Genomic DNA, 19,173 nt, shown 5'->3' with positions numbered 1-19,173 from the left:
CGAAACCTACTTACACTGTAGTATTGACGCTCAGACTATAATATAATCGCTGAATGTGCAATATTAGTCTGTCTGTGTGATTTAACGCCAAACTTGTGCGTAACTCTACCTATTAAAGTATTTATATATCGTTCTGTCTAGGTATATTTCCCTTTGTATGTCAGTGTATACTGTATAGCTCTTAGTATATATGTCTGTCTGTCTATAAGACGTGTAAGCATGTATATGTATCTATCTGTTTTATATACCTATTTATCTATCTATCAGTTGATGTATGGATGTCTATCTGTGTATCTATCAGTCGATCTATTCATATGTTTGCATCGATCAGCTTACCTAATTATCTATATATGTGTATCAATGTATCTAATTACGCATCTCTGTACCTTTCTGCATGTTAATTTATGTGTCTATATAAGTGTCTGCACATATTAATCAGTATGCTTACCTCTACATCATAATTTATCCATGTATCATTTTCACATCCGTATACTTTTTACGATCGATAAATAACAAGAATCCAAAATACTCTGTGAATAGTGTTTATATATCTATTTTACATCATAATCTATCCATTCATATAATTTCCGCTTAAACATTTGCATCAGTTATAAGGAACAAAATCGAAGTGTCCTGTGAAAAGGCCGTTGTACCTTCTATTTTATGACATTATGCCGTCAGTCTCTCGCGAGTCCATAGGGTGCGACGCAGGGGAATGATTCGTTTCTGACCACGTGTAGGATGTCTTGTCAATCAAATTTCTCATGTTTGTTTATCCAATAAGTTGATTTTCTTTCAGACAATTCGTTTTTTTCGAACACCATCACCGTAACTAAATATTCAATTAAATTTGATATAAGAATACTAAAAAGAATGTTTGTTATCAAAACTACTGATAGTTGTTTCATTATATCAATATCATTGACACAACTACATAATTATTGATAAAAGGTATTCTTACAATAATGAATATGAAAGACACAAACACAAAAAGAAAGAAAAAAAAAAAGATAAAAAAATCGTTAAAATCGTTGACAGATCACAACCGACGCGGCGTCCAGGTGCTCGTAAACGCCCACGGTTTCCGGGTACAGACAGACATCATCACGCCCCTCATGCACTGGGCGGCCTTCTGCTTCGCCTTCGACGCCACCGACGGGTTCTATGCCATTTACTTCAACGGGGAGAAATGGCAGGTAAGCTGATGTCACAGGTAGTACGATATCACAGGTGTAGAAATAGGATAGCATGAGGGGCGTTGGTAACATAGCCAAGGGAAATGTTAGTTAAGAAATTGTAAGCCATGCTTGATACTACCCATGAGAGAACATACAGTGTAGATTTCCCGTGTAGTTAATTGCTCATGTGGGCATATGAGATGATATGAGAGAGAGAGAGAGAGAGAGAGAGAGAGAGAGAGAGAGAGAGAGAGAGAGAGAGAGAGAGAGAGAGACAGAGACAGAAAGAGAGAGAGAGAGAGAGGGGGGGGGGGGGTGACAGAGACAGACAGACACCCCAAAGAGGAAACCTACAGTTGTTTTCCTTTTGAGTTTTCCCACATAACGACATCTGTAGACGACCCATGAACCAATTTATCAACGTCATTGGTACATATCAACATAGTGAGTTCAGTGAAGTAACTAAGTGAAGTGCGAGGATTGTATATGCTGTGCAAAAATACTTTTAAATTTCGTAGTACTCACCAAGAGCCATACCCCCCCCCCCTCCACGCACACGAAACTACAAATGCTCAGTATGGACTTAGTCCACCAAGAATGTACTAATCCTAAAGGTATGTATCCATAACGTCGATATTTTCGCTCAAGACCAAAACGATCTAACCTCAATTGTCGCCAGGCGGTGGAAACTGCACTTTTCGACCCCTCGTTAACGATAGCTCATTAGAAGCCCATCGCAGTGCAATAGAAAATAATGATCTTTGTTATTGTTAATGCAAGGCTGTAGGATTTATGATAAGCTCTACCACTAACCTACATTATTTTACAAATATGCTGAAAAGGACAATTAAAGCCAGTTTGTTAATCCTAAAGGGAGGGCATTTTGGACTTTAAAAAGAAACTATCTGATGGAAGGCCCAGCAACCTGGAAAATTACACACACACACACACACACACACACACACACACACACACACACACACACACACACACACACACACACACACACACACACACACACACACACACACAGAGCGGAATGAGAAAGTGAGTCTCATATACACCCATATTTGGAATAATATAACGTAGCTGGGGATGCTGCTTCGAGTAATTCTCTCGCTTTGCTGGTTCTGCTGAAAAATATGAGTAATACGAACATTATGCAGTGCGAGATATGATGCCCATGCTCAAGAACTGCCTAAGGCACTTGGGTTACTGAATATTAGAGATATTCATAAATCAAAATTCCCTAAAATTTGTATACTCACAGTAGGCAAACTCCTCCCTAATGAGTTTTGATATTGCTGCCAACATCTACTCGTTCAATACACGTACTGCACATCTAAGGCTTAAGAACGAATGAAGTAGGAAATTCATGAAGCATTCTGGATATATTTTTTTGGAAGGAGTTGCCATATGGAATTAAATCGGCTAATAGCTTACTTTCCAAATAAGGACTAAGGTTGCAGTAAATTATAATATGACAGGTTACTAACTTATAATACGCTAAAAGTCTGATTATGTATGTGTGTGCGCACATATGCACATTTATATATATGTATATAAACATATATTCTCAGCTGTTCCTTATCTAATCATGTATGACTTTAAATTATATAGCGAAACATGTTATATTCATAAAATCTATAATAGTTTGAATATGTGAATGATAGGTGGTGATATTGAATTTGAATTTAAAAGTTGAGTAAAAGAGTAGAAAAAGTGAAAAAAGATAGAAATAAAACCAAACATAAAAAAGACAAAAAAGGGGGTTATTCCGACTGGTTAAGTGAAGTACAAGGACAGCTTTATGTTTTTTTTTTCTTTCTCTAATTCTACCCTTCACTCATTTGCAGCCACAAGCACAGCAAAACGATTCCGAAAGCACAGTGTCTGCTCCCGACTTCACGCCCACAAGCACCAAGCTGATGGGCGTGGATGGGACAATAGTGCTCGGCCAGGACCAGGACGCTCCAGCTGCTGTGTACGACGCCACGCAGTCCTTCAGGTAGGGGGTTGTCTGGAGGGAAAGGGAGAGAGAGAGGAGGAAGGGGGAGGGAGTGAAAGAGGGGTTGGGAAGAAGGGAGTGAGAGAGGGGGAGAAGGAGGGAAGATGGGAGGGAGGGAGAGAGAAGGATAAAGTGAGGAAGTGGGAAGGAGGGAGAAAGTGAGGAAGAGGGAAGGAGGGAGAAAGTGGGAAGGAGAGGGAAGGAGGGAGAAAGTGGGAAGGAGAGGGAAAGACAGAAGGAGAGGAAAAGAGGGAAGGAGAGGAAAAGATCATTGATCAAAGATAAGACAAATGTGTATTGATACTCATACGTGTAACACATATGTATTTCCATATTATATTGGTTTCCTGGAAGGCATAAATGGGAAGCCAGACTTTGAGGAGGGCAAACAGACTCTTGAGAGAGTAACTTCCACTCCTTACTCCACAGTAGCGATCTCTAATTTCATTATGTATTAGTTTTGGAAGGCAGTATGAAAATTTAAGGAATAGTTCTTCATTAGTGTCTCCCTCGACCCGCAGCGGCGAGGTGGCTGACGTGAACGTGTGGTCGCGGGTGCTGAGCGGCGCGGAGATGGCTGCCTCGACGTCCTGCGAGGGGAGACCTCAGGGGGGCGTCCTGGCCTGGGATGCTGCGTCCTGGACTCTGGGCGAGGACGCTGCTAAGGTAAAGGATGACGATAAGGGTAATGAAGGAGAGATAAATAACGATTCTAAGGGTATATATAAACCTAATAACTGGTTAATGTAACTGGGGTATCAGGAGGGTAATTAGACCATTTCCAGTGCACTTGTAATGCGCTGATATCTTTGAAGTTGCGTTCATGTTCATGCTTTCAGTTGGTTTGCTCTTGGATTTTCCCCAAGTAACGATATGTGTTGTAGACGATATATATATATATATATATATATATATATATATATATATATATATATGTATGTATGTATATATATATATGTATATATACATATGTATATATATATATATGTGTGTGTGTGTGTGTGTGTGTGTGTGTGTGTGTGTGTGTGTGTGTGTGTGTGTGTGTGTGTGTGTGTGTGTGTGTGTGTGTGTGTGTGTGTGTGTGTATGTGTGTGTGTGTGTGTGTGTATACATATGTCGTACTGGAATTTTTCATATACATAGTGATTAAAATAAATATTCTACTAAATTCTGATATGGGTAGCATAAACTAGCGGTCTTTAGACTTGTCGGGTGTATTGAATGTCTTCCTCTAAGTGTGTGTCAAAGCTACAGTTGTCATAGAAACGTTTTTATTCATTAACTATTTATTCTATAAAAAAAAATAAGTGGCATATCACTATGTAAATCTGATCTATAAATATTATAGGGATAAACAAGGGATATTATCTTATACTAACTGAAATCAATTTAATTTACACCATCCCTTTGCCTAGTAATTATAAAACATTAACTTTTACTACAAACACAACAAAAGGAAAAGCATGATACGGGATCGAGTCAGCCACCTCCCTTCCATTTCACGATTAGCTTTCCGTTATTTACTTGTATATAAGGTAATCAATCCCTTTCTTTTAACCTTCATGATTCTCTTCTTATACTTTATTATATAGTTCGATGCGCAATCTGTTCTTTGATAGCACACGAACTATATCCTTCGACTAATTCTGTTGCTGTATCCACGGAAAAAATCCTAACAATAAGGTTGGCGTCTGAGTTATTACAGCGCAGTACACATGGATTCCATGATTATGTTAATTAAATTGTACAGCATTACAATCTATAATATCAGGGTATTTTACGACTTTTAATACCAGCACTGAACATATCGTCTGACAAGACAACAGCTATATCTTTGCTTATTACTCCCCCCCCCCTATTGATTTGTTAACATTAGATTAAATCGACCTCTTATAAATGATTATTATAAGTGATTATTATATTTAATCAGTATTGATCTCATATATATATATATATATATATATATATATATATATATATATATATGTATGTATATATATACATGTTATCTATCTATATCTATCTATCTATCTATCTATCTACCTATCTATCTATCTATCTATACCTCTTTACCTTCTGCAGAGACTATTACCCTTAGAAGAATCCTGCGACGTGTTTCCTTTGCCTTATTTCCTGTTCACGGAAAAGCTCAAGTTCAGCGACGCCTCCAGCCTGTGTCAAGCCTTCGGGGGAGAGCTGGCCACGCCCATGAGTCAAGAGGAACAAGAGGTGTGTGGGCGTGAGAGAACATTCTGGTGTGTGTTTATCTGTTGTGTGTACAAATATGTGTATATACTTATGAACTTCGTAAAACGATTTTTTTTTTTATGATAAAGCAAAGGTGTGTTCAAGACCGTTAGCTCAAAAAAGGGAAAATAGATAGAGATAATGAATCAATTGCAATTTCTTTACTTAAGTGAAGGAAAAAGGTATATTCGTAACACTAAATAGAAATTGGCATTGCTAATGTATATTTGCTAAAGGAGATGGTAAAAAATGGCAATTAAAGAGTGAGTGAGGACTTTGTCGTGTGTGTGTGTGTGTTTGTCTACATTCTACAATTATTCTGTCTACATTTCTGTGTGCATGCTTATTAAAGTTTTTCTGAAGAAATATGTATTAATAAGCGTACGCAATTTTTTTCATATATTTCCACACGGGTGCTTGTGTACTGACACTAACATTTACACAGTATATCGCCTTTAACTAAATTGAATATTACATTCCCATCAGAAATCTTTTCCCTTCGTCAGGTAATCCTCGATTGACACTAATACATAAACAGCATATCACCTTCAACTAAATTCAGTACAACACTCCCACAAGAATTTTCCCGCTTCGTCAGATAATCTTCGAACAAGCTTTGGAGAACGGCGAGGAGTGTGGCAAGGGTGGCAGTCCCCTTATGTGGCTGGGAATTCGAGACGACATCGAAGAGGGCGTGTGGGTGACCGACAAGGATGAGAAAGAGGTCAGTGCTGTGTTTGGGTACTTGTTATGATGTATGTTTCGGTGTGTGTGTTTTGTGGCTGGTTAGAGAGGGGTGTATGTGTCCATTGTTGTTTCTCGCTTTTTTCTTTTTCTCGCTCTCTCTGTCTGCCTCTCCTCTCTGTCTGTCTGTCTGTCTGTCTGTCTCTCTCTCTCTCTCTCTCTCTCTCTCTCTCTCTCTCTCTCTCTCTCTCTCTCTCTCTCTCTCTCTCTCTCTCTCTCTCTCTTTCTCTTTCCTTCTCTCCCCCCCCCCACACACATACATATAATACAAATGCACAAAAGCATTATTTATGTACAGTTGCGTATATTGTGCATCCATTTCCTTACATCTGATCAAAATTCCTTCTTACAGATCACCTACTTCAACTGGGTCCAAAGCCAACCCAACGGAGGCACAATCGAGAACTGCGCTGTGATGAAAGGCGAAGTATTTCAGGTAAAGGAAAGAAAGAAAAAATGTATGTATATATATGTCTGTATGTAAGTATGTATGTGTGTGTGGGAGAGAGAGAGAGAGAGAGAGAGAGAGAGGGAGAGAGAGAGAGAGAGAGAGAGAGAGAGAGAGAGAGAGAGAGAGAGAGAGAGTGAGAGAGAGAGAGAGAGAGAGAGAGAGAGAGAGAGAGAGACAGAGACAGAGAGAGACAGAGAGACAGACAGACAGAGAAAAGAAATGCTAATAATGATAATTTCGTTATCATTATCATAATATAATACTGACTGAACCATGCCTTTTAACCACCCGAAGACCCTCGTGTGTTCCAGGGGCGTTGGGCTGACCAATCCTGCAGGAAGAGCTTTAAGGTGTGTCCCATGTGCACCCTGGATATGCCCGTGTTTCTTCGGTGAGTTCAGGGGTCAAACAGGCACGTGGATACATTGCCTTGTGATCTGAGCCTGTAATTTTATTTACATAACAGCTAGTTCTTGTTTTTACTACAATTTATAGTCATTTCTTAAGTAACTTCTACTAGTAATACTATTACTCGTATTTCTGCTGTTCCTCTTCCTATTGCTAATTCTATTCTTGTTGCTGCTGTTGCTGCTGCTGCTACTGCTGCTGCTGCTGCTGCTGCTGCTGCTGCTGCTGCTGCTGCTGCTGCTGCTGCTGCTGCTGCTACTACTACTACTACTACTACTACTACTACTACTACTACTACTACTACTACTACTACTTCTACTACTACTACTACTACTACTACTACTACTACTACTACTACTACTACAACTACTAATAATAATACTAATACTAATACTAATACTACTTCTACTAATGCTACTGCTGCTGCTAATCCTGCTGCTATTTCTACTACTACTACTACTATTCCTACTTTTACTATTACTACTACTACTGCTACTGCTACTGCTGCTGCTGTTACTACTACTGCTACTACTACAACTGCAAAAAATATTTCTTAATCTTGAACAGCATCACTTTGACCATTACAAAAGAATTATAACCAGTAGCGAGAATATTACTTCAGTGGGCATTTTCACACACAGAGATTACAGATAGACAGATAGGTAGACACATCGTAGATTGATGGATAGATAGACAGATAGGTAGATAGACAGAGATAGGTAGGCAGATAGATTGGTATACAGATAGATAAATGAATAGATAGGCAGACAGACAGATAGATACTAATACAGATACATATTGACATATAGACACATACATGTACCTACATATCTGTATATATAGATGTGTTTGTGTAAGTACGTATGTAAATATTTACATTAATAATTGTATTTTGTTCTGAGGCAGCATAATATCTTGTGTCCAACAGACCATAAGTGCATATGGAGAGAATGAAAGTTTTCAGCATTTTCAGCATTTTTTTCTTTACTATATTTGCTTCAATTCCTTGGCGAAAAGCCGACGAAAACAAAAAGGATTCTACACGATCCTTAAGTATCCTTCAGTGTAACAGATGATTATTCACAAACAATTGGATATCTCGTTTTCTAGTTCAGGCACGTGAATCGTTTGGAAAATAGTTTACCCAATAAGCCTTATTGACTATAAACAGAGAGAGAGGTTCCAAAAATCATCTCATTAGTACATTTAATTTATCTTTTTAAAGAAAGAAAGAAAGAGTGGATGAAAGATAGATACATAGAAAGAAAAAGCGCTGTAATTGAAGGGTATTTTAGAGGATTCTTAAATTTCCTTAGGCGGAACGCCTGACTAAGACCCGCGTCCTCCCCGCAGGTTCCGGGGGATCTGCGACGCCAACCTGTACGACGACCGGTTCGTCCTCGCGGGCAAGAGGAACGGCAAGCCCTACTTCCGGGGGTACTACCGCTCGCAGCTCTTCTTCGCCGCCGACGGGAGGTGGCGGCTCGAGAACATCATGGTAGGGGGGAACGGGAGAGGGTAGGCGACAGTGGGTCGTAAAAGTACACGTTCGTGCGCAATCACGCGGGAGGAAGGCACGCAGGCACGCAAACACGCACGCACCACACGCACCCACACCCACACAGAACGCCATATAACTTTGTTTATCATTCGCAGATATCTTGACATGATAATCAATGAGCTAAAATAAATCCCAGTCCTATATCTAATAATAATGAAGGGTAGATTATCGTCGATATTTCATTTCCAAGCACTGCAGTTCAATCATTTTTGCTTTGTATTGCATTGTGTGCCTTGTAAACATATTTCCCATTCCTTACTCCTATTCATTTACACCTTTGTACATATCATCATCATGCGCCGTGAATATGCATCGAATTTTCATAGAAAACTGAAAAGAGTCATGGAAAAATGCCAAAATCTATCTGGAAGGTCATGGAAATGTCCTGAAGTTTTGACACCAAAAAAGGGATAAGAAACTTTTTTTTAACTAACTTGTTTGGTCATTTATTGTCTTTGGCAAAGGACGGAATGAGAGAATTCAGCGATGTTATGGCCGCTAAATTGGTTTTGCGGTCGTCGAAGGCTATGCATGGGAGAGGTTGGTTAAAATCTCTAAATGCAAATTCACTCTCTCTCTCTCTCTGTATCTCTCACTCACTCACACCCCCCTCCTCTCTCTCTCTGTATCTCTCACTTACTCACACACACCCCTCCTCTCTCTCTCTCTCTCTCTCTCTCTCTCTCTCTCTCTCTCTCTCTCTCTCTCTCTCTCTCTCTCTCTCTCTCTCTCTCTCTCTCTCTCTCTCTCTCTCATACACATGCACACAAACACTTACATAATTCTTCAACATGCACATGATTTCTCCAACAGATAAACGACACCTACGCAATTATGGAGGAAGATGGCTCGTTCAACTACCCAATTGGTCGACACAAGTGGATCTTCTCTCACGGGTTCTGCGGCGAACAGGCGGGCGTGGCACAGAGCCTGGCCCTTACCCAGTGTGCCAAGAATACGGAGTTCACCTGCGATGATGGCACTTGTATTCCTATCAACCAGGTGATTATGTTAATTGTAGAAGACTGACTTTAACGATAAAGTATTCTACCCTCGTTGTACAATATATAGAAAGCATACATACGATTGCAGGAGGTAAATCGCCACTTGAGGTCTTGATCACTCATTACCATTATTCCCATAACTATTTCTACTAATTCTACAATCATCATCATTATCACCGTCATTATAATCCGCAATATTACCCTTTATAACGTATGAATTACAATACATATTCACCTACAGAACCAATATTAAAGTAGAAAAACACATCAAGAGGAAACTGGTCTACTACATGTTTCTGAGACCTGCTGACTTCCCCACAGGTATGCGACCGCCGCGTGCAGTGTCCAGACATGTCCGACGAACTCGACTGCTCGACGGTACAGCTTCCCAGGGGTTACCAGAGTACCCTCCCGCCCCCCAGTGAGAACATCAACTCTCCTCTACCCGTGTACCTCAACCTCACCCTTAGGTATTGATGCTAAACGTGTTATATTTCTGTGTTACGAGTTTCATATAGCAGGAATCTTCGCAAGCTAGGAGGCTTTGGAAGGTTATTTCAAATAGCTTACTGTGTCTTAGCGACATCGGATTATCCACTTCGTTATCTTATGGAAATTTTCTACCTGTCTTTTACCATGTGTTTTTATGTGCATGTAGATTCTCCTGTTCAATTTGTAGAGTCATATGTTCAAATTATAGATTCTCATGTTCAAATTGTAGATTCCCATGTTCAAATTGTAGATTTTCATGTTCAAATTATAGATTCTCATGTTCAAATTATAGATTCTCATGTTCAAATTATAGATTCTCATGTTCAAATTATAGATTCCAATGTTCAGATTGTAGATTCTCATGTTCAAATTGTATTCTCATGTTCAAATTGTAGATTCTCATGTTCAAATTGTAGATTCTCATGTTCAAATTGTAGATTCTCATGTTCAAATTGTAGATTCTCATGTTCAAATTGTGGATTCTCATGTTCAAATTGTAGATTCCCATGTTCAAATTGTAGATTTTCATGTTCAAATTGTAGATTCTCATGTTCAAACTGTAGATTCACATGTTCAAATTGTAGATTCTCATGTTCAAACTGTAGATTCCCATGTTCAAATTGTAGATTCTCATGTTCAAACTGTGGATTCTCATGTTCAAATTGTAGATTCTCATGTTCAAATTGTGGATTCTCATGTTCAAACTGTAGATTCTCATGTTCAAATTGTAGATTCTCATGTTCAAACTGTAGATTCACATGTTCAAATTGTAGATTCTCATGTTCAAACTGTAGATTCCCATGTTCAAATTGTAGATTCTCATGTTCAAATTGTAGATTCACATGTTCAAATTGTGGATTCTCATGTTCAAACTGTAGATTCCCATGTTCAAATTGTAGATTCTCATGTTCAAATTGTAGATTCTCATGTTCAAACTGTAGATTCCCATGTTCAAATTGTAGATTCCCATGTTCAAATTGTAGATTCTCATGTTCAAACTGTAGATTCCCATGTTCAAATTGTAGATTCTCATGTTCAAGTTGTGGATTCTCATGTTTAAATTGTAGATTCCCATGTTCAAAATGTAGATTCTCATGTTCAAATTGCAGATTCCCATGTTCAAATTGTAGATCCCCATGTTCAAATTGTAGATTCTCATGTTCAAACTGTAGATTCCCATGTTCAAATTGTAGATTCCCATGTTCAAATTGTAGATTCTCATGTTCAAACTGTAGATTCCCATGTTCAAATTGTAGATTCCCATGTTCAAATTGTAGATTCTCATGTTCAAATTATATATTCTCATGTTCAAATTGTAGATTCTCATGTTCAAACTGTAGATTCCCATGTTCAAATTGTAGATTCCCATGTTCAAATTGTAGATTCTCATGTTCAAACTGTAGATTCCCATGTTCAAATTGTAGATTCCCATGTTCAAATTGTAGATTCTCATATTCAAATTGTAGATTCTCATGTTCAAATTGTGGATTCTCATGTTCAAACTGTAGATTCCCATGTTCAAATTGTAGATTCTCATGTTCAAATTGTAGATTCTCATGTTCAAACTGTAGATTCCCATGTTCAAATTGTAGATTCTCATGTTCAAATTGTAGATTCCCATGTTCAAATTGTAGATTCTCATGTTCAAACTGTAGATTCCCATGTTCAAATTGTAGATTCCCATGTTCAAATTGTAGATTCTCATGTTCAAATTATATATTCTCATGTTCAAATTGTAGATTCTCATGTTCAAATTGTAGATTCTCATGTTCAAATTGTAGATTCTCATGTTCAAATTGTAGATTCTCATGTTCAAATTGTGGATTCTCATGTTCAAACTGTAGATTCCCATGTTCAAATTGTAGATTCTCATGTTCAAATTGTAGATTCTCATGTTCAAACTGTAGATTCCATGTTCAAATTGTAGATTCCCATGTTCAAATTGTAGATTCTCATGTTCAAACTGTAGATTCCCATGTTCAAATTGTAGATTCCCATGTTCAAATTGTAGATTCTCATGTTCAAATTGTAGATTCCCATGTTCAAATTGTAGATTCTCATGTTCAAATTATATATTCTCATGTTGAAATTGTAGATTCTCATGTTCAAATTGTAGATTCTCATGTTCAAGTTGTGGATTCTCATGTTTAAATTGTAGATTCTCATGTTCAAATTGTAGATTCTCATGTTAAAATTGTAGATTCTCATGTTCAAATTGTGGATTCTCATGTTCAAACTGTAGATTCCCATGTTCAAATTGTAGATTCTCATGTTCAAATTGTAGATTCTCATGTTCAAACTGTAGATTTCCATGTTCAAATTGTAGATTCCCATGTTCAAATTGTAGATTCTCATGTTCAAACTGCAGATTCCCATGTTCAAATTGTAGATTCCCATGTTCAAATTGTAGATTCTCATGTTCAAACTGTAGATTCCCATGTTCAAATTGTAGATTCCCATGTTCAAATTGTAGATTCTCATGTTCAAATTGTAGATTCCCATGTTCAAATTGTAGATTCTCATGTTCAAATTGTAGATTCTCATGTTCAAATTGTGGATTCTCATGTTCAAACTGTAGATTCTCATGTTCAAACTGTAGATTCCCATGTTCAAATTGTAGATTCCCATGTTCAAATTGTAGATTCTCATGTTCAAACTGTAGATTCCCATGTTCAAATTGTAGATTCCCATGTTCAAATTGTAGATTCTCATGTTCAAATTGTAGATTCCCATGTTCAAATTGTAGATTCTCATGTTCAAACTGTAGATTCCCATGTTCAAATTGTAGATTCTCATGTTCAAATTATATATTCTCATGTTCAAATTGTAGATTCTCATGTTCAAATTGTAGATTCTCATGTTCAAGTTGTGGATTCTCATGTTTAAATTGTAGATTCCCATGTTCAAAATGTAGATTCTCATGTTCAAATTGTAGATTCCCATGTTCAAATTGTAGATCCCCATGTTCAAATTGTAGATTCTCATGTTCAAATTGTAGATTCCCATGTTCAAATTGTAGATTCTCATGTTCAAATTATATATTCTCATGCTCAAATTATAGCTCCTCATGTTCAACATTTCAGTTCATTCAGAAGCATTGATGCCATCGACAACAGGTTCACAGTAGAACTCGTGGTGCGCATGATCTGGAAAGACCAGCGCCTCCTCTTCAAGCACCTCCGTCGGGACAGGCAGCTGAACATAATTTTACCGAGTGAGGTTTGTGTGCCGAAGTAATTTTCCATATTTTTTTTTCCATCGTTTTTTTCTCGTAAATTCATCGGCAGGAATTCTTGGTAACGAAGCAGTGAGTTTTAGTTTATGAGATTGTGAATAATACTTTACTTGCAATTTTCCGTCATGTTGGATTTTTCTTTAAACGGCATTTAACACTATATACATGTTCAGGAACATTCATGTCTGTTTGTACGTAAATACATTCAGATACATAGCCTACACACACACACACACACACACACACACACACACACACACACACACACACACACACACACACACACACACACACACACACACACACACACTCTCTCTCTCTCTCTCTCTCTCTCTCTCTATCACACACACACACACACACACAGACACACACACTCTCTCTCTCTCTCTCACACACGCACACACACACACACACAAACACACACACTCTCTCTCTCTCTCAATCTCACACACACACACGCACACACACAACACACACACACACACACGCAAACACACACACGCAAACAGACACACACGCAAACAGACACACATACACACACACACACACACACACACAAACACACACACACACGCGCTCTCTCTCTCTCTCTCTCTCACACACACACAAACACACATACACACTCAAACACACACACACACACTCACACACACACACACACACACACACACACACACACACACACACACACACACACACACACCCAGACCCATATACACACACGCATTAATAACCTCCCCCCCTCACAGGCACAGACCATCTGGGTGCCCACGGTCGACTTCCTGAACGCCGAGAACAACCAGCACACGAAGGTCGACCAGGACTGCAAGATCACCATCAAGAGACTCGGAAGCCCTCTACCGGACGACATCGAAAACTCTAAGGAAGGTGAGGGTCGTGGGTGGCTGTCAGGTTTAGTGGGAATAAAGGGTAATGTTGTGGGTTATAATGACGATTATAATGGTAATGGTAGAAGTATTAGTAGAAATAATAATTGTAACAATGATGAGAATGAATAATAATAATTGTAACAATGATGAGAATGAATAATAATAATTGTAACAATGATGAGAATGAATAATAATAATAATAATAATAATGAAAAATAATGAATAATGATGCTAATAATGACAATGATAATCCTAATAATGATAGTTCTAATACTAATAGTGATAATAGTAATACTCGCCATCGTCAAGGCAATAGGGTCACTGATTCAATTAGCACATTCACACTTGAAGAATTACATTGAAATTACCTCTTTCTCAAGTCCACTGGTGACGTCCTAGTTGGAGGTAATAAAAGTAATAATAATAATAATAGTTACCCCTATTACGGTAACTGATGCATTCATTAAATAATTCTTGGAACCAGATGACCACCGAAATTTAAAGGCATCGAAGTTTATTTTTCATAAAAATCTACTTAAAACTTTGTAAGTTATCCTGCTAACCCCCCCCCCAAAAAAAAAAAAAAAAAAAAAAAAAAAAAAAAAGCTAAACAACACCACGAAACAGAACCTTGACAGCAAGGCCAACACTAATATATACTACCGTAAACATAACTAAATCTATTTCTAACTGGCTGGATGGGGTTTGTGTGCCAATCCCAAAAGATCAGTCATTGTTTAAATCCTTAAATTAAATCCTTCGAAGCGGTTCAATGAGAAATAAGGCAAAAAGTAGGAAGAGATCGAGGAATTAGAAAAAAATAACAATAAATGATGAAATATGCAGATAATTAAACGAAAAGTAAAATGGGTTTTCTTCCAGTAGTAGCATAATAATGATAACAATGTATCAGTGATTGGGATCATGATTTGATATTCATAGTGATTATGATGTTAATTGTGATGGCATGATTATAATAATAATATTACTACTGTAGTTGTAACAATAGTTATAAAATCACTGGTAAGGTAGAATGATCTAGTACTAGTATTACAACTGCATTATTAACAGTGACTAAACAACACCAAGAATAGTAATAAAGTAAAGTAAAATAATAGTAAAGTAAACCCCTGAAAAAGTGCCAAAAATCAATACAGACATAAAAACAACGATGATATTTTCCAGCACGAATTTACCAAGGACAAGAAAACTACATCCGAATCAACCGCAAATATACCATCACCTTCCACTGCAACTTCAATTTCTTCTACTTCCCCTTCAACACCGACTACTGCAACATGGAATTCAGAATTAACAAGAACACTGAGAATTACGTCTCATTGGAGAAATACGGCCTTGGAATTCGCTATGAGGTAAAACTAATAACTATATTCCTCTCTCATTTTTTTTTCAACCTCATATAGGAATATATATATATATATATATATATATATATATATATATATATATAATATATATATATATGTATATATATGTATATACATGTATATATACATATATATATATATATATATATATATATATATATATATATATATATATATATATATATATATATATATATATATATGAATATAAATACAAATACAAATACAAATACAAATACAAATACAAATACAAATATATATATATATATATATATATATATATATATATATATATATATATATATATATATATATATATATATATATATATTACCAGGTATCTACTTTCTGACGTGTAGGCTTACGTACCCTGGTCTCTAAGTCAGCCTAACTTTCTCTGACTTAGTGTAGCCTCATCACGTCATCCCTTAGCTAAATTTCATCATCATCATCATGGGGGCTGACGCCGCCGGGGGCGCATAGCCGCATCCACCCTTCGCTTCCACCTACGAGGATCCCTCATGGCTAGACGCCAGGCAGGGACTCAGCCTATCTCTAGTTCTTCACGGCAGGTTTGGTCGATCTGCCCAAGCCATGACTTCCTCGGTCGTCCCACAGGCCTCCTCCACCCAGGGTTGTCTCGAACAGAGACGACCTGATGGGCAGGATCATCCTGAGGAAAGCGAGCCAGGTGGCCGTATAGCCTGAGTTGGCGATCACGGATTGTGCAGATAACAGGGCTTGTGCCAGTCTCACGGTGCAACCGTTGGTTGGACACATGGTCCCGCCAACAGTACCCCATGATCTGGCGCAAGGACCTATTGCAAAAGGCTTCAAGACGAGCCTCCAAGGCACAGGACAATGTCCAGGTTTCGCTACCGTATAGCAAAACTGGCATTAAATTTAGCTAAATTTAGTCCATCTTAACCTTACCCGAATTTAGCCTGAATTAGAATAATCAAAACTTAGTGAATAAAACCTAATCTAATGTATCCTCTTGTGACATAACCTTGCTTAACCTATCTTAAGACAATCAAACCTTAGATAATTGAAGTTTTTGTTAGTTCTCTCTGACCTAGCCTAGCCAATCTTAAACCGGGGAATAGGAAAGGGGACCATCGGATTAACACCTTTAGTACACTACAAATATATGTATGTGTCTGTGCACACACACACACACACACACACACACACACACACACACACACACACACACACACACACACACACACACACACACACACACACACACACACACACACACACACACATACTTACATGTACATACAGACGTATACGTATATATATAGATGTGTGTGTGTGTGTGAATTAATACATATACATATATACATTAAATATACTTAAATCTACATATGTATTACATATTCAATAAATAATGGCTTTGCACACTTGTCGTATGATTTTGTAATAGCATATCAGTCGTTTAGTATCTTCTGCACGTATGGCCAAAGTGTTAAACGTATGTCACTATACTATTTATAGATACCAAGAAGAATTTATCATTTTGCAGATGAATTTAGAATGATAAGAGATTTAATTGGTGTTACACGATATTGACTCGATTACAGTTTGACCACTTAATCAAACTACCTGTTTTCTTTTTTGTTATGTATCATTTTATATCTATCTGAGGCTATATTCACAATACAATTATAATGTTTATTATAATCGTCTAAAACTGGCATTAATACATGTGTGCTTCATGATGAGGTAAACTTCATAATATTTTCCGAGCAGTTTAGGACTACTACACAATAAATAACTCGAAGGGAAGATAAAATTGTCTATTAGAATTTTACCTAGAAGATATTTTTTTTCGATTGCCATGTTTGTTGTTTCGAGTCGAAACAGGCATGGAACAAACGCGAAAAGAACACAAAAATACGATTATTGTGGATAGGTATACTTATTATGGTCGCTCGCTTGGTCTTCACTCGACTGAGCACTACCATCCTAATAAGTAATATAAATATAAAAATACAAGCCCTCATGGTCCGCAGTCCCATGAACCACGCTAGCATACAATATCATATAGTGCATATTTACGTTGTCATACATAGGTGTACATTATTAGTGATCTATGTCTTCACTATTAAACTATTTGTTAACCTTGCCCTCTCCCCTGGGTAGGGTAAGGCCCAGCTGGCCGAGTACGACATTGGCGGAATGCACGTGGAGCGGCTGACGAGCGAAGAACCGTACAGCGGACTCGTTATCGTGATTATGATGCAACACCTGTACGCCACACAGGTGAATCCCTCTGAGGCTGTTATTGAATAATTTATGTATGTCTTCAAATGAATTAATAAACCAGATAATATATATATAACAGATAGCACTATTGCATAGGTCTGTCTGTAAGTAATTATTTCTTCCGTATAGGACTATGCTTAGAAGTATTTAATAATTATTTTCTTTTATAGGCCAACGTTTATAAGTAACTACAAGTAACAAGATATTTCTACACAGGCCTATGATGTCACTTCTAAATATGCTTATGTCTACAAATAAATACAATTACATAGGCTTATGTCTATAAGAAATTAAATATCTAAAAAGTCGTGATGCGTCCCTTTCAACAGCTGGTCACGATCTTCGTACCGACGACGCTGATCAACCTGATTTCCTTCGCCACGTTCTGCTTCAAGTGGTTCGACTTCCAGAACCGCATCATGGTCTCCCTCACGGCCCTGCTCGTCCTCAGCACCCTCTTCGCCCAGATCTCCGACAACCTTCCAAAGACCTCGTACTTCAAGCTCATCGACATCTGGTTCTTCGGCTCCATCCTCTTCTCCTTCGTGATCATCATCATCCACACGCTCGTCGAGTTCCACCATCACTATGCCTCTCCGAACCACACCTCCGGATCTACCCCACTTTCATCACACACTTTCCGCAAACCCATTTCGGTGCAGGATCTCTCCAAGCCGCCCAAGGCCCCGCCTCATCCTTACAAGCGAGCCATGCTGATCAACCGGTGGGGAATGATCATCTCCACCTGCTCATATGCAATCTTCTTCCTCACTTTCTGGGGCATCGCTTTTTCGCAGAAGATCTCGGAGAATGCGAAGCACATTGAGGCTGAGGAGGGGAACAAAACGGGGTATCCAGATTAGGATGGAAATGGGACCAAAACAGAAAAGTTCGAGAAATGTTATACTTGCACAAAGGGAAGTAATATTTCAGTCGTGTGGAATATTGAGTTTCCAGTCATATGTATATACTTTTCTCATTATTATTAATATATATATATATATAAAAATCTATATATATATATATATATATATATATATATATATATATATATATATATATATATATATATATATATATATATATATATATATACATTTTTTTTTTTTTTTTTTTGGGGGGGGGGGTCACATCGTTTTGCACCTCTGCATTTCATGCAAGGAAAGTATGTCTTTCAAAGTAGCTTACCTTCTTCGGAATAAATCAGAAACCGAAATATAAGCTGTACGAAGCACACGAGGATATTATATTAGTCACATATTTTTTTCGTAACTTTATTTCATGTCTGCCTGT

General features: G+C 37.7%; 1 protein-coding gene across 1 annotated transcript; it reads left to right on the top strand.

The window, feature by feature from the left end:
* The first annotated feature begins 1,045 nt into the window (after positions 1 to 1,045).
* LOC113810608 (uncharacterized) lies at positions 1,046 to 18,796 on the top strand. Its single transcript, XM_027362233.2, has 15 exons — positions 1,046 to 1,196; positions 3,035 to 3,186; positions 3,708 to 3,852; positions 5,269 to 5,415; positions 6,032 to 6,157; positions 6,530 to 6,613; positions 6,940 to 7,019; positions 8,390 to 8,534; positions 9,411 to 9,599; positions 9,923 to 10,071; positions 13,177 to 13,312; positions 14,078 to 14,216; positions 15,404 to 15,591; positions 17,758 to 17,877; positions 18,210 to 18,796. The coding sequence occupies exons 1-15, from the start codon at positions 1,116 to 1,118 to the stop codon at positions 18,741 to 18,743; spliced, it is 2,415 nt and encodes an 804-aa protein (XP_027218034.2). The 5' UTR covers positions 1,046 to 1,115; the 3' UTR covers positions 18,744 to 18,796.
* Positions 18,797 to 19,173: the final 377 nt, after the last annotated feature.

This window comes from Penaeus vannamei, chromosome 42 (genome assembly GCF_042767895.1).
Source record: "Penaeus vannamei isolate JL-2024 chromosome 42, ASM4276789v1, whole genome shotgun sequence".
Lineage (NCBI taxonomy): Eukaryota > Metazoa > Arthropoda > Malacostraca > Decapoda > Penaeidae > Penaeus > Penaeus vannamei.
Note: the sequence above shows the minus strand (reverse complement) of the source record. Positions and strands in the feature narration are given on the sequence as shown.